Raw genomic sequence first — 21507 nt, 5'->3', positions numbered from 1 at the left:
GGAGTGACTGAGCTGAAAGATCGAATCAAGGAAAGTCACATCAGATTGAACTACCTCCTTGATGTTCATTTATTCACCACTGAAGATATGGAACTAAATAGCACTGTACTTACATGGCCTAGCACCATTGAACCTATCTTTGAACAAAATGATGATGTAAGTTATAAATTTAGATTCTTATATTTATCTCCATATATATTTAATAAAATCAGTTACTTAGACCTAGTCTCGAGTTGCTTTTGGCAGTTTGGGATATTATAGGTTATAATAGCCTGCGAAATAAGCTGTTTATTAAGTAATGGCTTAGCGGGAGTTTATACCTTTTATAGTGCCTTACTTAAGGGCGTTACAGCATGAAGGCAGTGGGGATTAAACCCAGGACCTCATGTGGTGTAGCAAGTGTTCTAACCACCACACTGCCAGTTTTAATTCTATACCACAGCTGCTTCAGTATATACACAGAATCTACTAAAATTGTTTTAATTCTAGCTTGTTGAGGCCTCCAAGAAAGCAGGAGAGCAGGAATTATTGGCAAAACAAGAGAAGGTGATGCTGGAACTGGAGAAATTGGAACGAAGAGCTTCTGAGTTTGAGGAATGTGGGGAGTTAGATTTGATGCAACAATATGTCAACGATACAAGAGCTGTGCAGAAGAAACTGGCGGAAGCACAAGAACAAATTATTTTTATCAACAAGGTAAATAAACTGTTAAATATTATCTTTCTTTTAAGCAAGCTAAACATACACTGCTTAAAAATTTGCATAATATTTTTTTCTTAGTTGCTTTACTCAATTTTATATGAAAAATCCTAATATTATATAAATTAAAGCTTAGTGGACAATGTATATATATGTCTAATGTATAAGCCTACAAAATAAACAAAGCACTAGTTGTGTTGTGCGGGCAAATATAAGTTGTGAGTTGCAACCATATTACGACAATTGCAGCCTGTAGTGATCAACTAGTATTACTAGTGTTTATTATTACTTCTTTATTTTACACTAGATCTAAAACATTTGCTTGCCATTTCCACCCATCTAAATATTTTTTACAGGAGGAAGCCCTATACAAATGGGAGATTACAAGTTACCCTGTAGTTGAACAGATCCACAACACATTGGAACCCTACCAGAAGTTGTACTCGATCGTGCTCAAGTGGCAGAAAGCTGAGAAGAGGTGCATGGATGGGGAGTTCATGAAGTTGGAGAGTGAAGCGATTGAAGCTGAAGTAGACGAGTTCTGGAGGGAGATTTATAAAGGTTTGTTTAATTCATTTACTTAAAGTTTGTTGGTTGATTTCTGGCATGAAAACAAGGATTTTCAAACTGTGGACCTTAAGTCAAAGGTTTTTTTTATCTTTGAAATTGACAGCAATGGTATTTAAACTTGAAACCTTGGGTTAAAGAGAATATTCTTAGGCATAGAAGCAGTGGTATTTCAACTGGAAACCTTGGCCCAACAATTTAAAAACTTTTTACTTTTAACTTTAGCTAATAAACAGTTCGTGACTCGCAAGAAGAAAATGGAAGAAGAGAAGAAAAAGAATGCTCCCAGGAGAAGAAAAGTGGGAGAAAAAGAGGAGGAGGGAGAAGAGAAAAAAGATGTCATAATTAATCTCTGTAATGTCATAATGGAGGATGTAAAAACATTCAAGGTAAAAAAACAACTTTTTCTTTTTTTTAAAAAGGTCAATTGCGCAACCCAAACATAGAGTAACATTTGTTACCCCAACCCAGTCTCGAGTTGCCTTTTACAGGTTGGGATATTATAGAGATTATAATTGCCCCATATTTAATCTAACAATTGGTTTGGCTTAAGGGTTTATACCATTTAAAGCACATCAATCAAGGGTGCTACAGCATTAGCATAGTGGCCAAGTGTTCTAACCACTATACCATGATACCAGCCTTATTTAATTAATCTTTTTAGGAGCAAAAATTCATTTTTTTATTAATTTTTTTAGGAGTACATCCCTCTCATCTCAACTCTGTGCAATCCTGGCATCAGAAAGAGACATTGGGATCAAATGTCGGAAATTTATGGAGATGATCTTACTCCAGATGCGGGGACTACTCTTCGTAAAACTTTGAAGAAGAATTTGGATTCGTTCATGAACGAGTTTGAGACCATCAGTGGTGCGGCAAGCAAGGTAAAACCGGCAGCGTGGTCTAGTGGTAAGAACACTTGCTACACCACACTTGAGGTCGTGGGTTCAATTCCCACTGCTCTTTGAGTAAAGCGCTATAAACGGTATAAACCCCCATGAGTAAAGCGCTATAAACGGTATAAACTTCTGTTGACCCAGCACTTAATCAGCAGCATAATTACTGGGCAATTATAATCTATAATATCCCAAACTGCCACAGGCAACTCGAGACTGGGTCAGAGTAACTTATGCTACTATATGTTTAAGTCGCGCATTCGACTTTTCCACATCGAGGATAAAGATATATACAAAAAAAAGGTAAAACAATTATTAAGTTGTAGGGTAAAATTTTAGTGCATTTACTTATTATAGTCTATTTTTGATTTCATTTACTTTGTTTACTACCACAACCCTGTCTTTAAGTTGTACTAAAATATTGTACATTTGTCCAGTTCTTTTCTAAATGCCTTCTAAAGCCTTGGTGCATTTTTACATTTTGGGTCAAGTTTTAGTATATGGAATTATTGAGACTTTAGTATAACCGACCTCATGATATTACCCCAACCTAGTCTTAAGTTGTACAAGTTTTGTAATATAACAACATATGTTCGGCATATTTTACATGACTTTTAAAGCTTTTATTAAATGAACAAACCATTAAATTGATTAAAATTTAATATTTCCAGGAATTCTCGTTAGAGAAAGCATTAGCTCGAATGAAAGATGATTGGAACGAGATCACGTTCACAACATTGGAGTACAGGGACACCGGAGTCTCGATTCTTTCAAGTCTCGATGAAGTCCAAACTGTGCTTGATGATCAGATCGTGAAGACCCAGACTATGAGGGGATCTCCCTTTATTAAACCCTTTGAGGAGGAGACAAGGGTAGGTATTTAAATTATAAGGCTCTTGACTTTAACAAAATTTTAAGTTGGTTTGTGTTGAAAAAATGTTTACTTTATAAATATAATTATACATGTATCTTGCATTTAAATAATATAACATGCTTTTAAATATGAGTTATTTTTGTTTTCTTTGTTTTTTTGGGGTATTTGCTCTAAAATAAATAAACTTGTAGGTCTACTTATATGTATTTTGGTTATTTGACACATATATTTTGAAATTTTTACATACCATAAAAATTAAACTCTAACCATACACAGGAATGGGAGGAAAGGTTGTTGAACATCCAGGATATATTGGATGAATGGTTGAAGGTTCAGTCTCAGTGGTTATACTTGGAACCCATCTTCAGTTCAGAGGATATCATGCAACAAATGCCAGAGGAGGGAAGATTGTTCCAAACTGTTGACAAAAACTGGAAGGAAATAATGAGGTTTCTGGGTCGAGACCCACATGTAAGTTTAAAAACATACAAAAATGTTGTATGGTGGTTAGAACACTTGGTTTTACCACATGAGGTCCTGTGTTTAATCCCCACTGCTTTTATGCTGTAAGGCTCTTCAGAAAGATGCTATAAACAATATAAACTCTAGCCAGCACTTAATTAGCAGCTAAAATATCGAGCAATTGTTATTTATAATACCCCAAACTGTTAAAGTTAACTTAAGACTGGGTCAGGGTAGCAAATATTACTCTATGTTTAGGTTGTGAAGTTGACCTTCCCACATCTAAGATAAAAACTTTAAAATTGGGAAAACAAACTATAGTTTTCACTAAAAAAATAAAAATTTTATACTTAACATACTTAAAAATTAAAAAAAATTTTATACTTAAAAATTTTATACTAAAAACTTAACATTTTAATGTGCTTAATCTTTAAAGGTGATGGCTGCCACGAGCATGAAAGGTTTGCTTCAAAAACTTAAAGATAGCAACGTGCTGTTGGACAAGATCATGAAGGGGTTGAATGCTTACCTGGAGAAGAAGAGACTTTTCTTTTCGAGGTAAGTACTTTAAAGTAGGAACTTTAAGAGTAAATACTTTTTTTTTTACAAAAAGGTATTTAATGTAAATATTTTTCACAAGGCAGTATTTAAGGTAATTACTTTTTCGTAAGGCATTATACAAAGTAAACACTTTTTTACGAGGCAGTATTTAAGGTAAATACTTTTTTATGACGTGTTTTTTAAAGTTAATACTTTTTTTTTTTAATTGATTTGCAGTGTTTTTTATTTTAAAGTAGGTAATTTACATAAATTTTTATTGTTTTAATTTAAAAATTTGAAAAAATTTGGTATATTTTTCTTTTCTTAGGTTTTTCTTTTTATCCAATGATGAAATGCTTGAAATTCTATCTGAAACCAAAGACCCAACGAGAGTTCAACCTCATTTGAAGAAGTGTTTTGAGGGGATAGCAAAACTTGAATTTCTTGAAAACTTGGACATTAAGTCAATGTTTAGTAGTGAGGGAGAGAAAATTGAACTCGTTGAACTTATTTCAACCTCAGCTGCTAGAGGTCAAGTGGAAAAATGGTTGCTCCAGGTCAGTTTGTTGTTGTATTCTGTAAAGTGGAAAGAAAGTCATTTTTTGGTGGTTTTTAAAAAAATGTTTGGCTTCTTTGGCTGAGTCTTAATTTGTGTTGCCAGTAACAGCTATTTTATTTTGTAAAGTAATATAAAGTTTTGCCTTTGATTTCTTCCAACACTGATTTAGTAACTTGATTAAAACATTTTGCCAAGGCTATAATAGGAAACTATTTATATCAAAAAGTCTAACATTTTATAGAAGGCTTTAACATATAGAAAGTCAATTTTAGGTTTAATTTACCTAAAATTAAGCTTGATTTTACCTAATACACCAAAAAAGATGAAAAAGGTAATACAAAACCAACAACTATAGGAGGTCAATTTATAAAAATGTTGCCAACAAACAATAAATATCAGGGTACTCAAAACAATATTTATATGAAATTATTTATTAATTCATCACAAAATTTTAAATTAAAGGTGGAAGAGGGAATGTTACAATCAGTTCGTGATGTGATTATCCGTGCAAATGAGGCATACCCACAAGAGGAACGACATGTCTGGGTGCAAGAGTGGCCGGGTCAGGTTGTTCTTTATGTTGGGCAGATGTTCTGGACAGCTGAGGTCCACAACGCTTTAAGGAGTAATGGACTTCAAGGGTTAAAAGATTATGTGGTTGTACTACAAGAACAGGTGACAATCTATCATTTTGTGACAATAATTTCATGGTGTAGTGGTTAGAACACTTGTCTTTACTACATGAGGTTTTGGGTTTGATCCCCGCTGCTTTGATGCTGCTCTTGAGTAAGGTGTTATAAACAGTATAAACTTCTTTTAAGCCAACATCTTAGCAACTTATATTTATCAAATAATTTAAAATAAAAAATTAAAATTAGTTGTATGTTAGGATATATTAATGCAATTGAAATTATTCTAATTGTGTTTTTAAACTGGTATAAAGAAATTTAATGAAAAATATTTAAAGATGAAAAAAATCTGTTTTTTTCTTTTTATAATTCGACTTTTTTTTTACTTTATAATTTATATATTTAGTTAAGCCATATTGTGAACCTGGTTAGAGGAAAACTTCCAAAACAAACCAGAATAACATTAGGAGCTCTCGTTACCATCGATGTTCATGCTAGGGATGTTATTACAGAGATGATAGGACAAGGTTAGAACTTTAATTTTTATTTTATTAACTTTTTGTTTCTTGTAAAATGTAAATTACAATAACAAACTGCAATTAAAATTTTGTTAAACTTTCAATTTCATTTTGAGCTAAATAATACTTCTATAACATTGGATATAGTTGAAACTAGTTTTATATTAAACTCATCTTTTTATTTAATTTTAATACAGAGGTTTCAGCAGAGAATGACTTCAACTGGCTAGCCCAACTTAGATATTATTGGCAGAATGATCAAGCTAGAGCTCATATTATAAACGCAGATGTAAAATACGCTTACGAATATTTGGGAAATTCACCAAGGTAATGTAACAGTTTTCTAATAAATTTTAAGTAATAATCAGTTGGTTATAAGGTTTCTAGGTAGTTTAATGTGTTTTTTTTTTATGTATATGATTTTTTCTTGTATAATACAACCAATAATGTATCTGTTGTTAAGTATATATACAGGCAAAAAGTTGCCATAGGTTGGAGATAATAATACCTTTAAAATTTACTATTTTGAACTAGGTTTTTAATACTAGTGAACCATTTTTGTGCTTTATTTTATTTTTAACTTTATGAATACTTATCAGAAGCCCAATCTACAAGCAGCATTTCAATTGCCTATATTCAACTTGTATATAACATTTGTCTTTAATTATTTACCCACCAACTACTAATGGCAGTTTTCTTTTTTAAAGATTTTTAAATTAAACATCTTAGCTCTATTATATTCAAATTTAAAGTTAGTTTTAATGTTTTATATTTTCTTACAAGACTTGTGATCACCCCTCTTACTGATCGTTGTTATCGAACCTTGGTCGGGGCTTTTTATCTTAACTTAGGGGGTGCACCTGAGGGTCCAGCTGGGACAGGAAAAACAGAAACTACAAAGGATTTGGCAAAAGCTCTCGCTGTGCAGGTAATATAAAAAAGTTAGGTAAAAAATTGTCTAATAATGTTTGGTACTTTGTTTTTAAAAGTTCAAATAGTTTTTCATATTTATTTATTTTTGATGTGGAAAGGTAAACTTTATGACCTAAACATAGAGTCACATTTGTTATTCTGTCCCAGTCTTGAATTGACTTTGGTAGTTTGGAATATTATAGACTATAATTGCTTGATAACCAAGCTGCTGATTAAGTATTTGCTTAGCAGAAAATCAAATTGTTGTTTTTAGCGCCTTACTCAAGGGCGCTACAGTATGAGAGCAGTGGGAAGTGAACTCAAGACCTTATGTTTTGAAGCCAAATGTTCTAACCACTACACCATATATATATATTTAAGTGTGGATGATTTAAAATAATTAACTGCTTTATTTATTAGTGTGTTGTGTTTAACTGCTCTGATGGACTTGACTACCTTGCTATGGGAAAGTTCTTTAAAGGATTGGCTTCCAGTGGAGCTTGGGCTTGCTTTGACGAGTTTAACAGAATTGAGCTCGAGGTGTTATCTGTTATTGCCCAACAGGTAGGGCTACAGTTTAAGAATAGTGATAAAAATGTTGTTAGTACTGCTTGTTACAGTTTATGGCGACATTCGGTTATTTTTTGTGTAAATTTAAGCTCTTGTTTTAATTTTTATGTAATGGAACTTAGTAAATGATATATATATATATGTATATGTCCAATTTTTAAACTGTTAAAATGAATAAAACTGCAGCTTGTGGTGCAGACTACTGACTTGTATTATTAATAAATTAAAAAGAAGACGCATTAAAGACGAACTTTCAAATTAAATGGATCATTTTTCCATTAAAATACAACACACCACTAAACATAAACTAACAAAGTTTTTACTTGTAGATGTTGTGCATTCAACGAGCTATCCAAATGCATGTTGACTCGTTTCTATTTGAGGGATCAGAACTTCGTCTTAAACCAAATTGTTTTGTGGCCATCACCATGAATCCTGGGTATGCTGGAAGGTCGGAGTTACCCGATAATTTAAAGGTGGGAAGTTAATGTTTGTAAACTACATAAACAGTTTGTAAGCACTGAAAGTTAATACATTTAGAAGCACTTTACATAGACTACTACTAACTAGGCTAATGTAGTTGCTTTATTTCTAATACAGTTACAATTTGCACCCCTAAGAAAATATACTTTTGCAATTTATTTTTGTGATAATTTTTGTTTTTATCTGGTCCCCTTTAAAGTATCATTACACTATTGTTTCACTAATTATTAGTAAAAAAGTAACATTAATAATAAATAGGTAAAAAATATTTTTCTTTAATTTTACTTTTTTCAGGTATTGTTTCGTACAGTGGCCATGATGGTACCGGACTACGCTCTTATCGCAGAGATCTCTCTTTACTCCTGCGGCTTCCTGGATGCTCGCAACCTCTCAGTGAAGATCGTGATGACATATCGTCTTTGCTCCGAGCAGCTCTCTTCCCAGTTTCACTATGATTATGGGATGCGAGCGGTTAAAGCTGTTCTGGTTGCCGCCGGTAACCTTAAGTTGAAATTCCCAGATGAAAATGAAGATATCTTGGTAAGAATTTTTGTGTCTTCAAATCTTTGAAATATTTTATTGTATTCATTTATCCTCGATGTGGGAAGGTCAATTTCACAGCCAATGCATAGAGAAACGTTTGTTGTTCAGTCTGGAGTTTTAGTTTTAAATATTATTAACTAGAATTGCCTGATTTTTAAACTACCAATCGGTATTTGCCACAGCAGGTTACTCATGGACGCTACAGCATGGTAGAAATAGGGATCAAGCTCAGGATCTTATGTAGTAAAGCCAAGAGTTTTAACTACAACATTACATTGATTAAATCTTAGTTTTACCTGATAAAAATGTTGTTAGTTAAAATTAACACTTGCAACTGTATTTTTCATTAGCTTTTAAGATCAATTCAAGATGTCAATCTTCCCAAATTCTTGTCACACGATGTCCCTCTATTCCGCGGGATAACTTCCGATTTATTTCCTGGTGTGTCACTCCCCGAGGCTGACTACGAATTGTTCCTGGCGGCAGCGAATGAGATTTGTGTGAAACATCGCGTTCAACCTGTCCCTGTGTTTATTGAGAAGATAATTCAAACTTATGAGATGATGATAGTCAGGCATGGGTAAGTACTTTAAAGTAGTAACTTTTCTAATAAAATAGCAATAATTTTTTGCAAGTTTATAGCTTTTTTTGTATATATCTTTATCCTCTACATTCGAAAGATGAATGTGCAACCCAAAAATAGAGTAACATCAGTTACTCCAACCCAGTCTCGGATTGCCTTCAGCAGTTTGGAATATAGATTATAGTTGCCCAATAGTTAAACTGCTGATTAAGTGCTGGCTCAGCAGGATTTTATATAATCTATAGCACTTTACTCAAGGGCGCTACAGCGTGAAAGCAGTGGGGATTGAACCCACGACCTCATGTGGTGTAGTCTGTGTTCTTACCACTACGCCACACTGCCAGTTTATTTACTTGTGTTTACTTAGGTATGAGCGTATATTTTGTTTGCTTATTTTGTTATCACATTTTATTAATTCTTAATGTTTCTCTACAGTTTCATGTTAGTAGGAGATCCATTTGCAGGCAAGACTAAATGTCTTCATGTGTTAGCTGACACTTTAACTTTAATGCACGAACGAGGTCAAAATGAAGAGGAAAAAGTTATGTACAAAACTATCAACCCCAAAGCTGTGACAATGGGTCAGTTGTTCGGTGAATTTGACCCCGTTTCTCATGAGGTATTTAATTTTAAAACAATTTCTTTTTCTATCTATCTAGAACTTAGTTTTCTGCTTCAAAATTAGTTTTTTTACTTAAAAATTACGACTAAAAAAACAAATTTAAAAACCTTTTTATTATGACATCATAGTGGACAGACGGCAACGTTGCCAACACATTCCGTGAATTCTCATCGACTGACACCCCCGATCGTAAGTGGGTGTTGTTTGACGGCCCCATCGACACCCTGTGGATTGAGAGCATGAACACAGTATTAGATGACAACAAGAAGTTGTGTTTAATGTCCGGTGAGATCATCCAGATGTCTCCTCCCATGAGTTTGATCTTCGAGAGCCAGGATTTATCTCAAGCTTCAGTGAGTTGGACTTCGTTATTTTTAAGCGTTTGATTAAACTTTTAGTGATTAACACCTGGCTTTACTTCATGAGGTCTTGGGTCTGCATTGCTCTCATGCTGTAGCGTCCTTAATTAAGGCGCTGTAAACAGTATAAACTTCTGCCAAGCCAACACTTAATCAGCAGCTTAATTATCAGGCAAATATAATCTATAATATCCCGAACTGCCTAAGGCAACTCGAGACTTTTTAAAGGTAACGGATGTTATCTTATGTGTAGGCTGTAGAGCCGTCTTTTTCACATCATGGATGAAAAAATATCAATAAAAACATCATAAAAGTATATTTTTTAGCAATTAAACACATTGTGTTAATATTTAAAATCTTTATTAATTTAATCTTTATAGCCAGCAACAGTAAGTCGCTGTGGTATGATCTATTTGGAGCCGATCTCACTGGGTTGGAGGCCGATGTATAAGTCCTGGTTGTCCCTTCTACCCCCAGTGTTGTCAGTTGAAAACGACAAACTTATCGAAGCGCTGTTTGAAACTTTTTTGGAACCCTCGATTCGATTTGTCCACAAGAAATGCAAGGAGGTAGTTATAAATTTTTTTGATCAAAATTTTGTTTTTTTGAAATAAAAGTATAATATTTTTAATTAAGAAATATTTATACACCTTACATTTTTTACATGTTTTTATCATTACAAGTTAATACAATATTGTGAATAAAAATAACAAGTTTTAAGTAAATATACATTTAAACATTAACATACATTTATTTACTAAGATTTTGACATACTTTTATTAAAAATATTCCAAGATCGAAAGCTTAATATTTTTTATTATTTCAAGTTAAAGAAATCTAATATTATGAGTGTTTAGAGTTAAATAAATGACCCTTCATATTTAAGGTGTTGCCCACCCAAGAATCGAACCTGATTCGAAGTCTCATGTACTTCTTTGAGATGAGGTTACATGATGAAGCTAATGCTGAGAATGCCTTGGAGAACAAAAACATCAAGATTTGGATCCAGGTTTGTTTAAACGAATTATATATACAAGTTATTTATAAAAAGGATGTTACAACCTAGCCATTTAAATAGAAATATAACTTTTTAAAACATTTTTAGGATATTAGTTAATAGCCTGCCCTCTAGCCTGTATTTTTATTGTTGCAATATTGTCACAACTTTTGACTTATATTTGCTGGTGATAATTTACCTAAGCACCACAAATGGCAGTTTTTTTTTTTTATTCTGTAGCCTTATAAATTAGAGATATATTATATAATGTCCACAAGCCCAAATATAAATAAATCTCAAAATTATGAAACTTATCTTCTTTAGCCTGAAGTTAATTTACTTAAAATGACCAAATTACCTTAAATTTTTGTTATCTTCAGAGTACTTTCCTCTTCTCTTTGGTTTGGTCAGTAGGAGCAGTGGTGGACCTGGATGGAAGACACAAGTTCAGTGATTTTGTGAAAGAATTCCAAAGTGGAAAGAACGAAGAGCATCCACTACCTGGCAGTATTGGGAAGATTGATTGTCCAATCCCTGATAATGGAATAATTTATGATTACTACTTTGAACTTAAAGGTAATTTGTTAAAACAGTTTAAAAATATTTTCGTGATAATTTTAGTTTTTGGTGTTATTATCCTGATACAACGTTGATAACTGAGCTTTTGTTTTTCACTTTTAAAATGCTTATTAATTGAAAAGAAGGTTAGGAATGTAAGGGCCCAATTATTAGATTACCATTATATAAAACTAACTTAAACTTGATCAGTTTGGACATTTAAAATACCAATGTTTATTCACTAAAAATACTAGTTAATAGCCCACCCTATTGACTAGTATTTTTAATGAATAAACATTGGTATCTATGCATTTTAATTGTCATAATGTGATTACAATTCTCAACTAATATTTGCCCATGATAATTTACCTGCACACCACAAACAGCAGTTTTTGCTTATTTTGTAGGCTTATAATTTGTACATATACATATATTGTCCACTAAGTTTCATTATATATAAATAGTATAAAATAAAACACTCAAAAATAATTTAAAAATATTTATTCTTAGGTAGAGGACGATGGCCATTGTGGACAGATTTGTTGAAATCTCAAGACAATACAGCAGATAAATCAGTCAACGTTCAAAATATTATTGTTCCCACTATGGACACTGCAAGAACAGCTTATTTACTGGATCTATGCATTAACCACAGCAGACCTATTCTCTTTGTGGGACCTACTGGAACAGGTATAAAAACTAAAAACTTTAAAAAGATCAAAAAATTATCATTTAGCAACATTATAAAATATGATTTATAGTAAATTAGCCTCGACAAATGTTTCTGGTTTTATGTACATCATTTTTTCAAATATCTAAATAAAAAGTAGAATTTTTAAGAACACTTGGCTTTACTTTATAAGGTGTTGGGTTTGATACCCTTCAAAGGCCTGTAAATTTAATGCATTTTTCATAATTTTCAGGCAAAAGTGTATATGTGAAAGACAAATTAATGAACAACCTACCCAAGGATAAATATCTGCCGGCATTTATTAACTTTTCAGCCAAAACAACAGCAAACCAAACCCAATTTCTTGTAATGTCCAAGTTAGATAAAAGAAGAAAAGGTAATCTAATACTCAATATTAAAAAATTAAGCTAATAAATAAAAAACTATGAATCAATTATCTTAAGGTTTTGTAACAGTTTAAACCTATGTTACATTATTCTAACCCTACATTATTGTTTAAGGTGTATATGGGCCACCAATGGGAAAGAAATGTGTGATATTTGTGGATGATATGAACATGCCAGCAAGGGAGGTATACGGTGCACAACCTCCTATAGAGTTACTCAGACAATACTTTGACCATGGAAACTGGTTTGTCCTTAAAATATTTGCACATTTTTGTTTAATTACTGTAATTCTTATTTAACAATTAAGGCCAGTTTTGATGGAAATTTTTAAGCTTATATTTATTTCAATATCTCTAAGGTTAACATGTCTTTATAGGGTTTAGCCAATAGCCCACTTTCTGTGGAGATTTTAATTGTTTTAATATGGTTGCAACTTTACAAAAAGCAGTTTTATTTATTTGGGCTATAATTTAAACAACAATTTAAACACATATAATTTGTCCACTGCCTTATTGAATAATTGTATTAGATACCTTTTTTAACTTTAAATAATATTTAGGTATGATTTAAAAGAGACCAGCAAAATTTCACTCGTAGACATCATCATTATGGGTGCAATGGGCCCACCAGGTGGAGCTAGAAACCCAGTGACCCCTCGATTCACTCGTCACTTTAACATCGTTGCCACGCTGGAGTTTAGTGACGACACGATGGTGAAGATCTTCACGACTTTAATGAGTATCCACATGCGAGCGAACGATTTTCCTTCAGATTTGTTGATGGTCTCACAACAGATTGTCAGTGCTACAATGAATGTAAGTTTAATTTTAAAATCTTTTAATTATTCTGGTTTAAAATTTAAGCAAAGGGTAAATGGGCTTAAATCAGCTTTGGACAATATAAATTACTCTTGCCTTAAAGACAATACAAAAAAAAAATTTTGAAAACAATTTTAGAAAATATTTTTAAATGACTTAAATTTTTTAATAAAAACTTTGGCACCAGCCTCTAGATTATTATTTGACACCAGATTTCAAATCTAAGGCTAGGTTTTTAAATATTGTGTTAGATAATGAACTGACAAACTAAGTTGGAATCTGGGTTTGGTAACCATGCCATAATATGATATAAAATCTTTATGTAAACATTATTAGTTATGGCATGTTTTAAATCATTAAGTTAACTTTGTCTGTTATCAATATAATATTTATTGTATATCTTTTTATTAACTTTTATTAATGCGCAAAAAAACAAAATGAATGAATCTGGTGCTGAATAATAGATTTTTTGTCGGTCAAATTTCAATGTTAAAGTACTATTGTACATTCAACCTATAATTATAACTTTACATGCAGGTTTACAAGGAAGCAATGTTGCATCTTCTTCCCACCCCAGCCAAGTCTCATTACACTTTCAACCTTCGAGATTTCTCCAGGGTTGTGCTGGGTTGTTTGTTGATTAAGAAGGATAGCATTGAGAATAAAAAGACTTTTATGAGGTCTGTGTAACTACATTTTTACACTTATTTATTCTTGAAGTAAAAAGGTCAATTTTATGGTCTAAACATGAAGTAACATTCGTTACCTTGACTCAGTTTCAAATTGACTTTAGCAGTTTGGAATGTTATAGAATATAATTGCCTGAATATTAATTGGTTTTTACTTTAGCAAAAGTTTATACCGAATAAAGCGCTTATTCAAGGGCACTTTAGCATGAAATTAGTGGGAATCGAACCAAAGACTTATTGTAAAGAACTAAAGCTTAATGATTAGCATTTTCTAATCAATTTTTGCTCACATTAGATAACTTACATTAGCTGGGATTTTTTGAAAACTATTTATTTACCATTTGTAAATCAGAATCATATTTTTAAAAACGTTTTTTTTTTAGATTATTTGTTCACGAAGTATTCCGAGTGTTTTACGATCGTTTGGTTGATGATGAGGATAGGACCTGGTTGTATGAACTAACAAGGAAAATGGTGAAAGATCACTTTAAGGAGAATTATGATAATTTGTTCGACCATCTTGCTCAAGTCAGCATGCCAGTAAGTATATTATATTATGTTAAAAATTTTTAAAAAATCTTTGTACCAATTTTATGTACAAGTTAGGGTGTTTTTTGCTTTAAAATTTTATTGAAGGGCTTCTAAAATTTGTATTTGGAATTATTTTTTTGGATTTAATTTCTTTTATAAAATTTCAACTACTTTATATTTGTTACCATATTAACAGCACTCATATGTGGTGCCTTTGGGTAAGGCAATATAAATGGGACAAACCACTGCTGAGCCAGCAGTTTAATTATCAGGCAAATATATTTTATAATATTCCAAACTGCTAAAGGCAACCCGAGACTGGGTCGGGGTAACTGATGTTACTATGTCTTTTTCCACACTTCTTTTATCTTCAATTTTACCCTATTTTTATTTATTTTTTTTAAGTAAAACTTAAACCTCCATATATTTTTAACCCTTCACATTCTTCAGCTATGTGAAGATGACATGAGGTCGTTGTTGTATGGGGATTACATGAACATGGATGCAGAAGGTGAAGATCGGTTGTATGAGGAAGTTAAGTCCATCGAGGAGTTTACCTCAGTTGTGCAGAACAGTTTGGATGAATATAATCAAACTCACAAGGCTCAGATGAACTTAGTTGTGTTTAGGTAGGATGTACATTCTCTTGTTTGTTTAAAATCGATTAATTTAGAATATGGAAAAGCCAAATTAATAGTTAGACTGCTTTCAAGTAGCACTTTTAAGTAAATTTGCTATGAACAGTACAAAGTTTTGCTAAACCAGTTCGGAAATTAGTTACTGGGCAATTACAATTGATAATATTCCAAACTGACAATATTAACTCAAAACTGGGTCACAAATACTACTCTATGTTTTGACTATGAAGTTTACCATTGAAAATCTAGTTTTTAACTTTAAATTTTCTTAAAACATGTTGAAAAAAGACCTAGTACAAATTAAACTTAGTTTTAGAACAAAGTCCATATTTTGCACAGCCAAAACAAATCTTTTATTATTTAACAGTGTTTCCAAATATTTATTACAGATACATGCTTGAGCACTTATCCCGTATATCACGAGTTTTGAAATCTCCTGGTGGGAACGCTTTATTAGTGGGAGTCGGTGGTAGTGGGCGCCAATCTTTAACAAGATTAGCCACTGCAATGGCAAGCATGAATATTTTCCAACCTGAGATCTCTAAAAGTTATGGAATACCTGAGTGGAAAGATGATTTAAAGGTAGAAGAGTATTTTAAATGAGTTAAAGGTTGTGCTTCTCTTGTATAGAATTAAATTATCTCGGTGAATTTTTGTGGTAAAATTTTTAAAATACAAAAGTTAGGTTTTTAAGGTCTAAGTTTAACTCTTTTGATTGCTAATAAATAGCCAAGTAAACTATAGCCTTAAAAATAAACTATTGGCAAAATTTAAATTTATTTTTTTCATGCTATTAATACAAGTTAATAGCCAACTCTGCAGGCTGCATTTAAGTTGTTGTAATATGGTTGCAACTGTCAACTATTATTTGCCAGTGATAATTTACATATGTGCTACAAACAGCAGTTTTCTTTTATTTTGTAGGCTTATGAATTGGTGATACATATATATAAATATATTGTCCACTAACCTTTATAATATATGGATTATTACTTAAAATTGTTCAGGGACTTTCTGGCTTTATTTTGCTTAAAATATGTTAATTATTTATACCACTTTCAACAGAGTGTTCTCCGAGATTCTGGTGCATCAGGAAAGAAGACGGTCTTTCTCATCACAGACACCCAGATCAAGGATGAATCCTTCCTGGAGGATGTTGACAGTTTGTTGAACACGGGAGAGGTTGCAAACTTGTTCGCAGTGGATGAAAAGCAAGAACTTATCGAGGTTTGGGAAAAGTTTCTACTTTTTAATTCTTTAGTTTTAGGTTTGTAATAAACTAAAAAAAAATTTGGTTTATGAAGGCTGTAAATTATATTTTACTTTATTTTTATATTATAAATTATTGTTTGTATATATAAAGAATGCTCACTAGTTATAAGCTGCTGATTAAGTGTTGGCTCAGCATGATATCATATTGTTTATGGTACCTAACTTAAGGACATTACTTAATTAGAGTAGTGGAGTTTGAACGGTGGACCTCATAAAGTGAAATCAAGTGCTGACCAATACATCATGCTGCTGGTCTTTAGAACTGCTCCATTAAAACCAATTTTTTTCACAGGCAATCAGACCAGCCATGACACAAGAAGTTGGATCAGAAGGAGATTTCAGCCCTCTTGCTATGTTTGCTTACTTTGTGAGCAGATGTCGTCAAAACCTTCATATCATCATCGCTTTCTCACCAATTGGTGATGCATTCAGAAACCGTTTGAGACAGTTTCCATCACTTATTAACTGTTGTACTATCGACTGGTTTCAAGTAAGTCTTGTTTCTAATACTGGTAAAGCATAGCTTGAGATTTAACAATTTTTAATATTTATTTATCTGCGATGTGGAAAGGCCGACTTTAAAACCTAAATGTAGAGTAACATTAGTAAACTCAACCTAGTCTTGAGTTGACTTTAGCAGTTTGAGATATTATGGATTATAATATTGTTTTTTTAAAGTATGTAGAGACCATTTTTTTGGCTTATACAAATTATCACTATTTTTAAAGTACTATTTATATTACTGTTATGTTGCCAATAAATTATTTAAATTCTAACAGCCATGGCCAGCTGATGCATTGGAACTTGTTGCAAATAAGTTTTTGGAATCGCTGGAACTTTCAGATCATGAAAGAGTTGAAATTGTCCCTCTTTGTCAACATTTCCACACTTCATCCAGAACTCTGTCTGAAGTGTAAGTTAAAATAGGTTTTATTTAAACCAACTTTATTAAAACTAATTAAACAACAGAATTATATACTGAAAAAATATTTTATAGTTTAAGGTATGTCAAAGGATTTTGTCTAACTAACTGTATACAATGGAGTTTAGTTAACAATGCATGTATATGTATGTCTAATTAAGATGCATTTAAATAAATTATACTGCTGTTTGTGGTGTGCAGATTAACTATCACTGGCAAATATTAGTTAGGAGTTGCAACAATATTATGACAATTTAAGTACCGACTGTACTGACTAGTTAAATAAAGTGACATACTCACTGAACTCAATAAATTATTTACTTTAAACATATTTAAAAGTTTTATAATTACCCCTTTTTTTAAAACCCTATTATTTTAGATTCTTAAGTGAGATGGGCAGGCATAACTATGTGACGCCAACCTCCTATTTGGAGTTAATTGCCTCATTCAAGAAGTTACTTAACGAGAAACGTGAAACTGTGGAAAAAGCAAAAAAGAGATATCTGGGTGGATTGGAGAAACTGAAATTTGCTGCTTCACAGGTTCAAATTTTCATGATTGTAATTTTGTAATTTAAAATAGTTTGTCCAACTGAACATTTTTGTTTTATTTAACATAAAAAAACTTTTAAAAACCATTTTTTTAGTTTGGAAAAAATCAAAATTTCTGTAACAAACTTCTAGTTAGGGAACTAAAATTTTTGAACTGCATTATTTTGATTCCAATTACTCATTTTAGAGCAACTTTTTATAATGGTTTATTTAAAAGTCTACAACTTGTAATAATAGCTTTAAAATATAATTTCTTTTAAAGGTTGCTGAGATGCAAAAGGAACTCCAAGACCTTCAACCTCAGTTGATTGTCACAGCTGAAGAAAACTCGAAACTTATGATTGTAAGTTGATATTAGCTGACAATTTATGTTACACAAATTTAATATTTACCAGCACTTGATGTCTTTTTAATTAACCTTTGCAACTAACCAAAGAATAAAGGCCCAATGAGTTATTAGTAAATGGTTATCTGTAATAACCTTTAACTTGTTATCAAACAGATTTTTTTGTTTTTTTTAATACTTGAATTACCCCAAATAACATTACCTTATGTAACCTTAATTTAATATAACCTACAACATTACCCAATACAATATAATAAAAATAAAACTACCTCTAATATTAAGGTTATTGAGAAAGAGACGATAGTTGTGGAGAAACGAACAGAGATTGTACAGAAAGATGAAGCAGAAGCCAACGAGCAAGCAGCAGAGTCCAAACAACTAAAAGATGAGTGTGAGAGTGATCTCGCTGAAGCTATTCCAGCTCTAGAGGCTGCTCTGGCTGCTTTGAAAACATTAAAGGTAGGATTTTATGGAGTCCTGGGTTTAATCTCCATTGCTCTCATGCTGTAGTGTTCTTACTTAAAGCACTATAAACAGTATAAACTTTTGCTGAGCCAAAAATCAATCAGCAGCTTAAATATTAGGCAGTTATAATCAATAATATTCCTGACTACCAAAGTTAACTTGGGACTGGTTTCTGGCTGTCTCAAAGACTTTAAAAGTCAATTTTTTTTTACTTTTAACAAAATTTTGACAATTTAATTACTAACTGTTCATACCTTTTCAAATATGTGGTAAAAAGTTAAATAGTACATGTTATTATGAAAAACTGAACAAATAAAGTTAATGTTAGGTATTAACTTTTACCAATATTTTACCCTTATACAACTTAAATACTAGATGTGGCCTTTCAATTTGTAGTAAAATATAAAGTTAGGACAAGAGTTTTATGTAAATTTTTGAAATCAATTTTAATTGATGTTTTAGTTTTTTTCATTACATATCGTTTACTTCTTTCAGCCTGCTGACATCACCATCGTAAAGTCGATGAAATCACCTCCAGCAGGGGTTAAACTCGTCATGTCAGCTGTGTGCGTTATGCGTGACATCAAACCTGAAAAAATTGCCGATCCATCTGGGAAGGGGGAGAAGATTCTAGATTATTGGGGTCCGAGTAAGAAGTTGTTGGGTGAGATGAACTTCCTGCAAGCATTGAGAGAATATGACAAAGATAATATTCCTGTAAGTTAAATAATCATTTTGGTTATATTATAATCAACTTAAATTACTTTGGTTTTAAAATTGTTTTAAATTTTAGTAACTTGAAATGTTATGTAATGAAGTTATTACTGTAAGTAGGCCAACTCTACAGCCTTTTTATATAAGAAAAGAATGTTACAACTCAGTCTTAAAACGTCTTTTTTTATTTATACTTTGTTTATTTATATATAATAAGGCCTGGTATAGATTTTAAATAGATAGAAACAAGTTAAGTTGTTGAATCTGTTACTTTAAGGTTGCAATTATGAAGAAGATCAGAGCTGAATACACCCCTAACCCTGACTTTGATCCTGCTAAGGTGGCCAAGGCTTCATCTGCTGCTGAGGGGCTTTGTAAGTGGATTTTAGCCATGGAGATCTATGACAGAGTGGCCAAGGTTTGTTTGTTGCTTTATGAATTATAAAATATAATGTTTAAATTGTAATACTTAAACAGTGGCCATGTTAATGTTTTATACCATTATGTCTCAATAAATTAGAAAAAAAGGCACACATCAGGTCGTAGGTTCGATTCCCACTACTTTTAAGCTGTAGCGCTCTTAAGTAAGATGCTATAAACGGTATGAACTCCTGCTTAACAAAAAAACAATTAACGGGCAGTTAAAAACTTGAATATCCCAAACTGCCACAGGCAACTCGAGACTGGGTTGGAGTAACTGATGTTACTCTATGTTTAAGTCGCACATTCAACTTTTCCACATCGAGGATAAATAAACATAAAATAGAAATCTGTTATTGTCGGAAATCTGTTATTGTCAAAGTTTCTTTTAAGTATAAGTTGAACTTTTAAATATATTTTATCACTTTATTCTTTTTTCAGGTTGTTGCTCCTAAAAAGATCAAACTAGCTGAAGCCATGACCTCACTTGCAGCCACTATGGAGATTCTGGATGCAAAGAGGGCAGAGTTAAAAGAGGTTCAGGACAAATTAGCTGAACTTCAGTTCAACTTTAAAGCTGCAACTGAGAAAAAACAACAACTTGAAGAACAGGTTGGGTTTAAAAAACAAAACTTACGTAAAAATAAATTTATTTTTGTCTTATGTCTTGAAACCAGCGGTGTGGTGTAGTGGTCAGAAAACTTTCTACACCACATGAGGTCCTGGGTTTGATCCCCACTGTTCTAAAGCTGTAGTACCCTTGAGTAAGGTGCTATAGACGGTATAAACTCCTGCTGAGCCAGCACCTTAATCAGCAGCTAGTTTACGGCTAGCATATTAATTGTCATAAAATAATCACAACTCTCAATTAATCCTTGTCTGCAATAATTTACTCACGCACCATAAACTTCAGTTTTTATTTATTTTATTGACTTTTAAATTAAACTTATGTTTATATGTATTGTCCACCATGCTCATCATATGTAGATTGTTAATTGATAGCAAAATTCGGTTTGGGTTGGGCTTTGTTAAATTATGTATTGTAGATCTTATATTTAAGCCATTTTGCCAAAACACTACAAAATAAAATCAATAATAATAAATATTTTCTACTATATTTTTAGGTTGATCTTTGCTCCAAGAAGTTGGATCGAGCTCAGAAGTTGATCGGAGGATTGGGAGGAGAGAAAACGAGGTGGACACAAGCTGCAGCAGATCTTCAGACCCAATACGACAATCTCACTGGTTGGTGAAAGTTTAACGTGGTTTTATATTTTTAAACTAATTTATTTGATATTTTTGTACTTGGTTTAATCAGACTTTATTTGTTTTAACCTCCTACAGGTGATGTACTTATCTCATCTGGTGTTATTGCTTATCTTGGTGCTTTTACCGCAAGTTTTAGGAAGGGTTGTACAACTGATTGGACCGCACAGTGTCAGGTATTAACATGCAACATTATTTTAACTTTATAAATCCTGTTTTGTTTTATTTATTTATCCTCGATGTGGGAAGGTCGACTTCACGACCTATATAATAAAGTAACAGCAGTTACTTCGTACCAGTTTTTGATTTGCCTTTAGCAGTTTGGTTTTATAGATTATAATCGCCCGATAATTAATTTGCTAATTCAGCACGATAGGGCTTTGTATCGGTTATATATTTATAAAGAGACACCACAGCATAAAAGTGT

At 32.2% G+C, this 21507-nt stretch overlaps 1 protein-coding gene across 1 annotated transcript in view; it reads left to right on the top strand.

Moving 5' to 3' along the window:
- LOC145745205 (dynein axonemal heavy chain 12-like) overlaps window positions 1–21507 on the top strand; it is a 43364-nt gene that overhangs the window by 10548 nt on the left and 11309 nt on the right. Inside the window, exons 14-54 of the mRNA XM_082563211.1 lie at window positions 2–156; window positions 490–696; window positions 1056–1260; window positions 1492–1655; window positions 1965–2150; window positions 2834–3034; window positions 3313–3507; window positions 3935–4056; window positions 4367–4595; window positions 5060–5272; window positions 5633–5753; window positions 5942–6071; window positions 6528–6672; window positions 7077–7220; window positions 7556–7702; window positions 8004–8249; window positions 8603–8832; window positions 9271–9454; window positions 9586–9810; window positions 10197–10385; window positions 10703–10825; window positions 11194–11389; window positions 11882–12061; window positions 12295–12438; window positions 12563–12692; window positions 13008–13263; window positions 13804–13946; window positions 14339–14495; window positions 14937–15115; window positions 15514–15706; window positions 16190–16351; window positions 16689–16886; window positions 17176–17309; window positions 17698–17860; window positions 18132–18212; window positions 18498–18674; window positions 19176–19397; window positions 19672–19812; window positions 20256–20426; window positions 20939–21059; window positions 21159–21256. Coding sequence (XP_082419337.1) covers window positions 2–156; window positions 490–696; window positions 1056–1260; window positions 1492–1655; window positions 1965–2150; window positions 2834–3034; window positions 3313–3507; window positions 3935–4056; window positions 4367–4595; window positions 5060–5272; window positions 5633–5753; window positions 5942–6071; window positions 6528–6672; window positions 7077–7220; window positions 7556–7702; window positions 8004–8249; window positions 8603–8832; window positions 9271–9454; window positions 9586–9810; window positions 10197–10385; window positions 10703–10825; window positions 11194–11389; window positions 11882–12061; window positions 12295–12438; window positions 12563–12692; window positions 13008–13263; window positions 13804–13946; window positions 14339–14495; window positions 14937–15115; window positions 15514–15706; window positions 16190–16351; window positions 16689–16886; window positions 17176–17309; window positions 17698–17860; window positions 18132–18212; window positions 18498–18674; window positions 19176–19397; window positions 19672–19812; window positions 20256–20426; window positions 20939–21059; window positions 21159–21256 — 7007 coding nt within the window. The remainder of the gene's footprint in view (window position 1; window positions 157–489; window positions 697–1055; window positions 1261–1491; window positions 1656–1964; window positions 2151–2833; window positions 3035–3312; window positions 3508–3934; window positions 4057–4366; window positions 4596–5059; window positions 5273–5632; window positions 5754–5941; window positions 6072–6527; window positions 6673–7076; window positions 7221–7555; window positions 7703–8003; window positions 8250–8602; window positions 8833–9270; window positions 9455–9585; window positions 9811–10196; window positions 10386–10702; window positions 10826–11193; window positions 11390–11881; window positions 12062–12294; window positions 12439–12562; window positions 12693–13007; window positions 13264–13803; window positions 13947–14338; window positions 14496–14936; window positions 15116–15513; window positions 15707–16189; window positions 16352–16688; window positions 16887–17175; window positions 17310–17697; window positions 17861–18131; window positions 18213–18497; window positions 18675–19175; window positions 19398–19671; window positions 19813–20255; window positions 20427–20938; window positions 21060–21158; window positions 21257–21507) is intronic.

The sequence above is a fragment of the Corella eumyota genome, chromosome 3 (genome assembly GCF_963082875.1).
Source record: "Corella eumyota chromosome 3, kaCorEumy4.1, whole genome shotgun sequence".
Classification (NCBI taxonomy): Eukaryota; Metazoa; Chordata; class Ascidiacea; order Phlebobranchia; family Corellidae; genus Corella; species Corella eumyota.
Note: the sequence above shows the minus strand (reverse complement) of the source record. Positions and strands in the feature narration are given on the sequence as shown.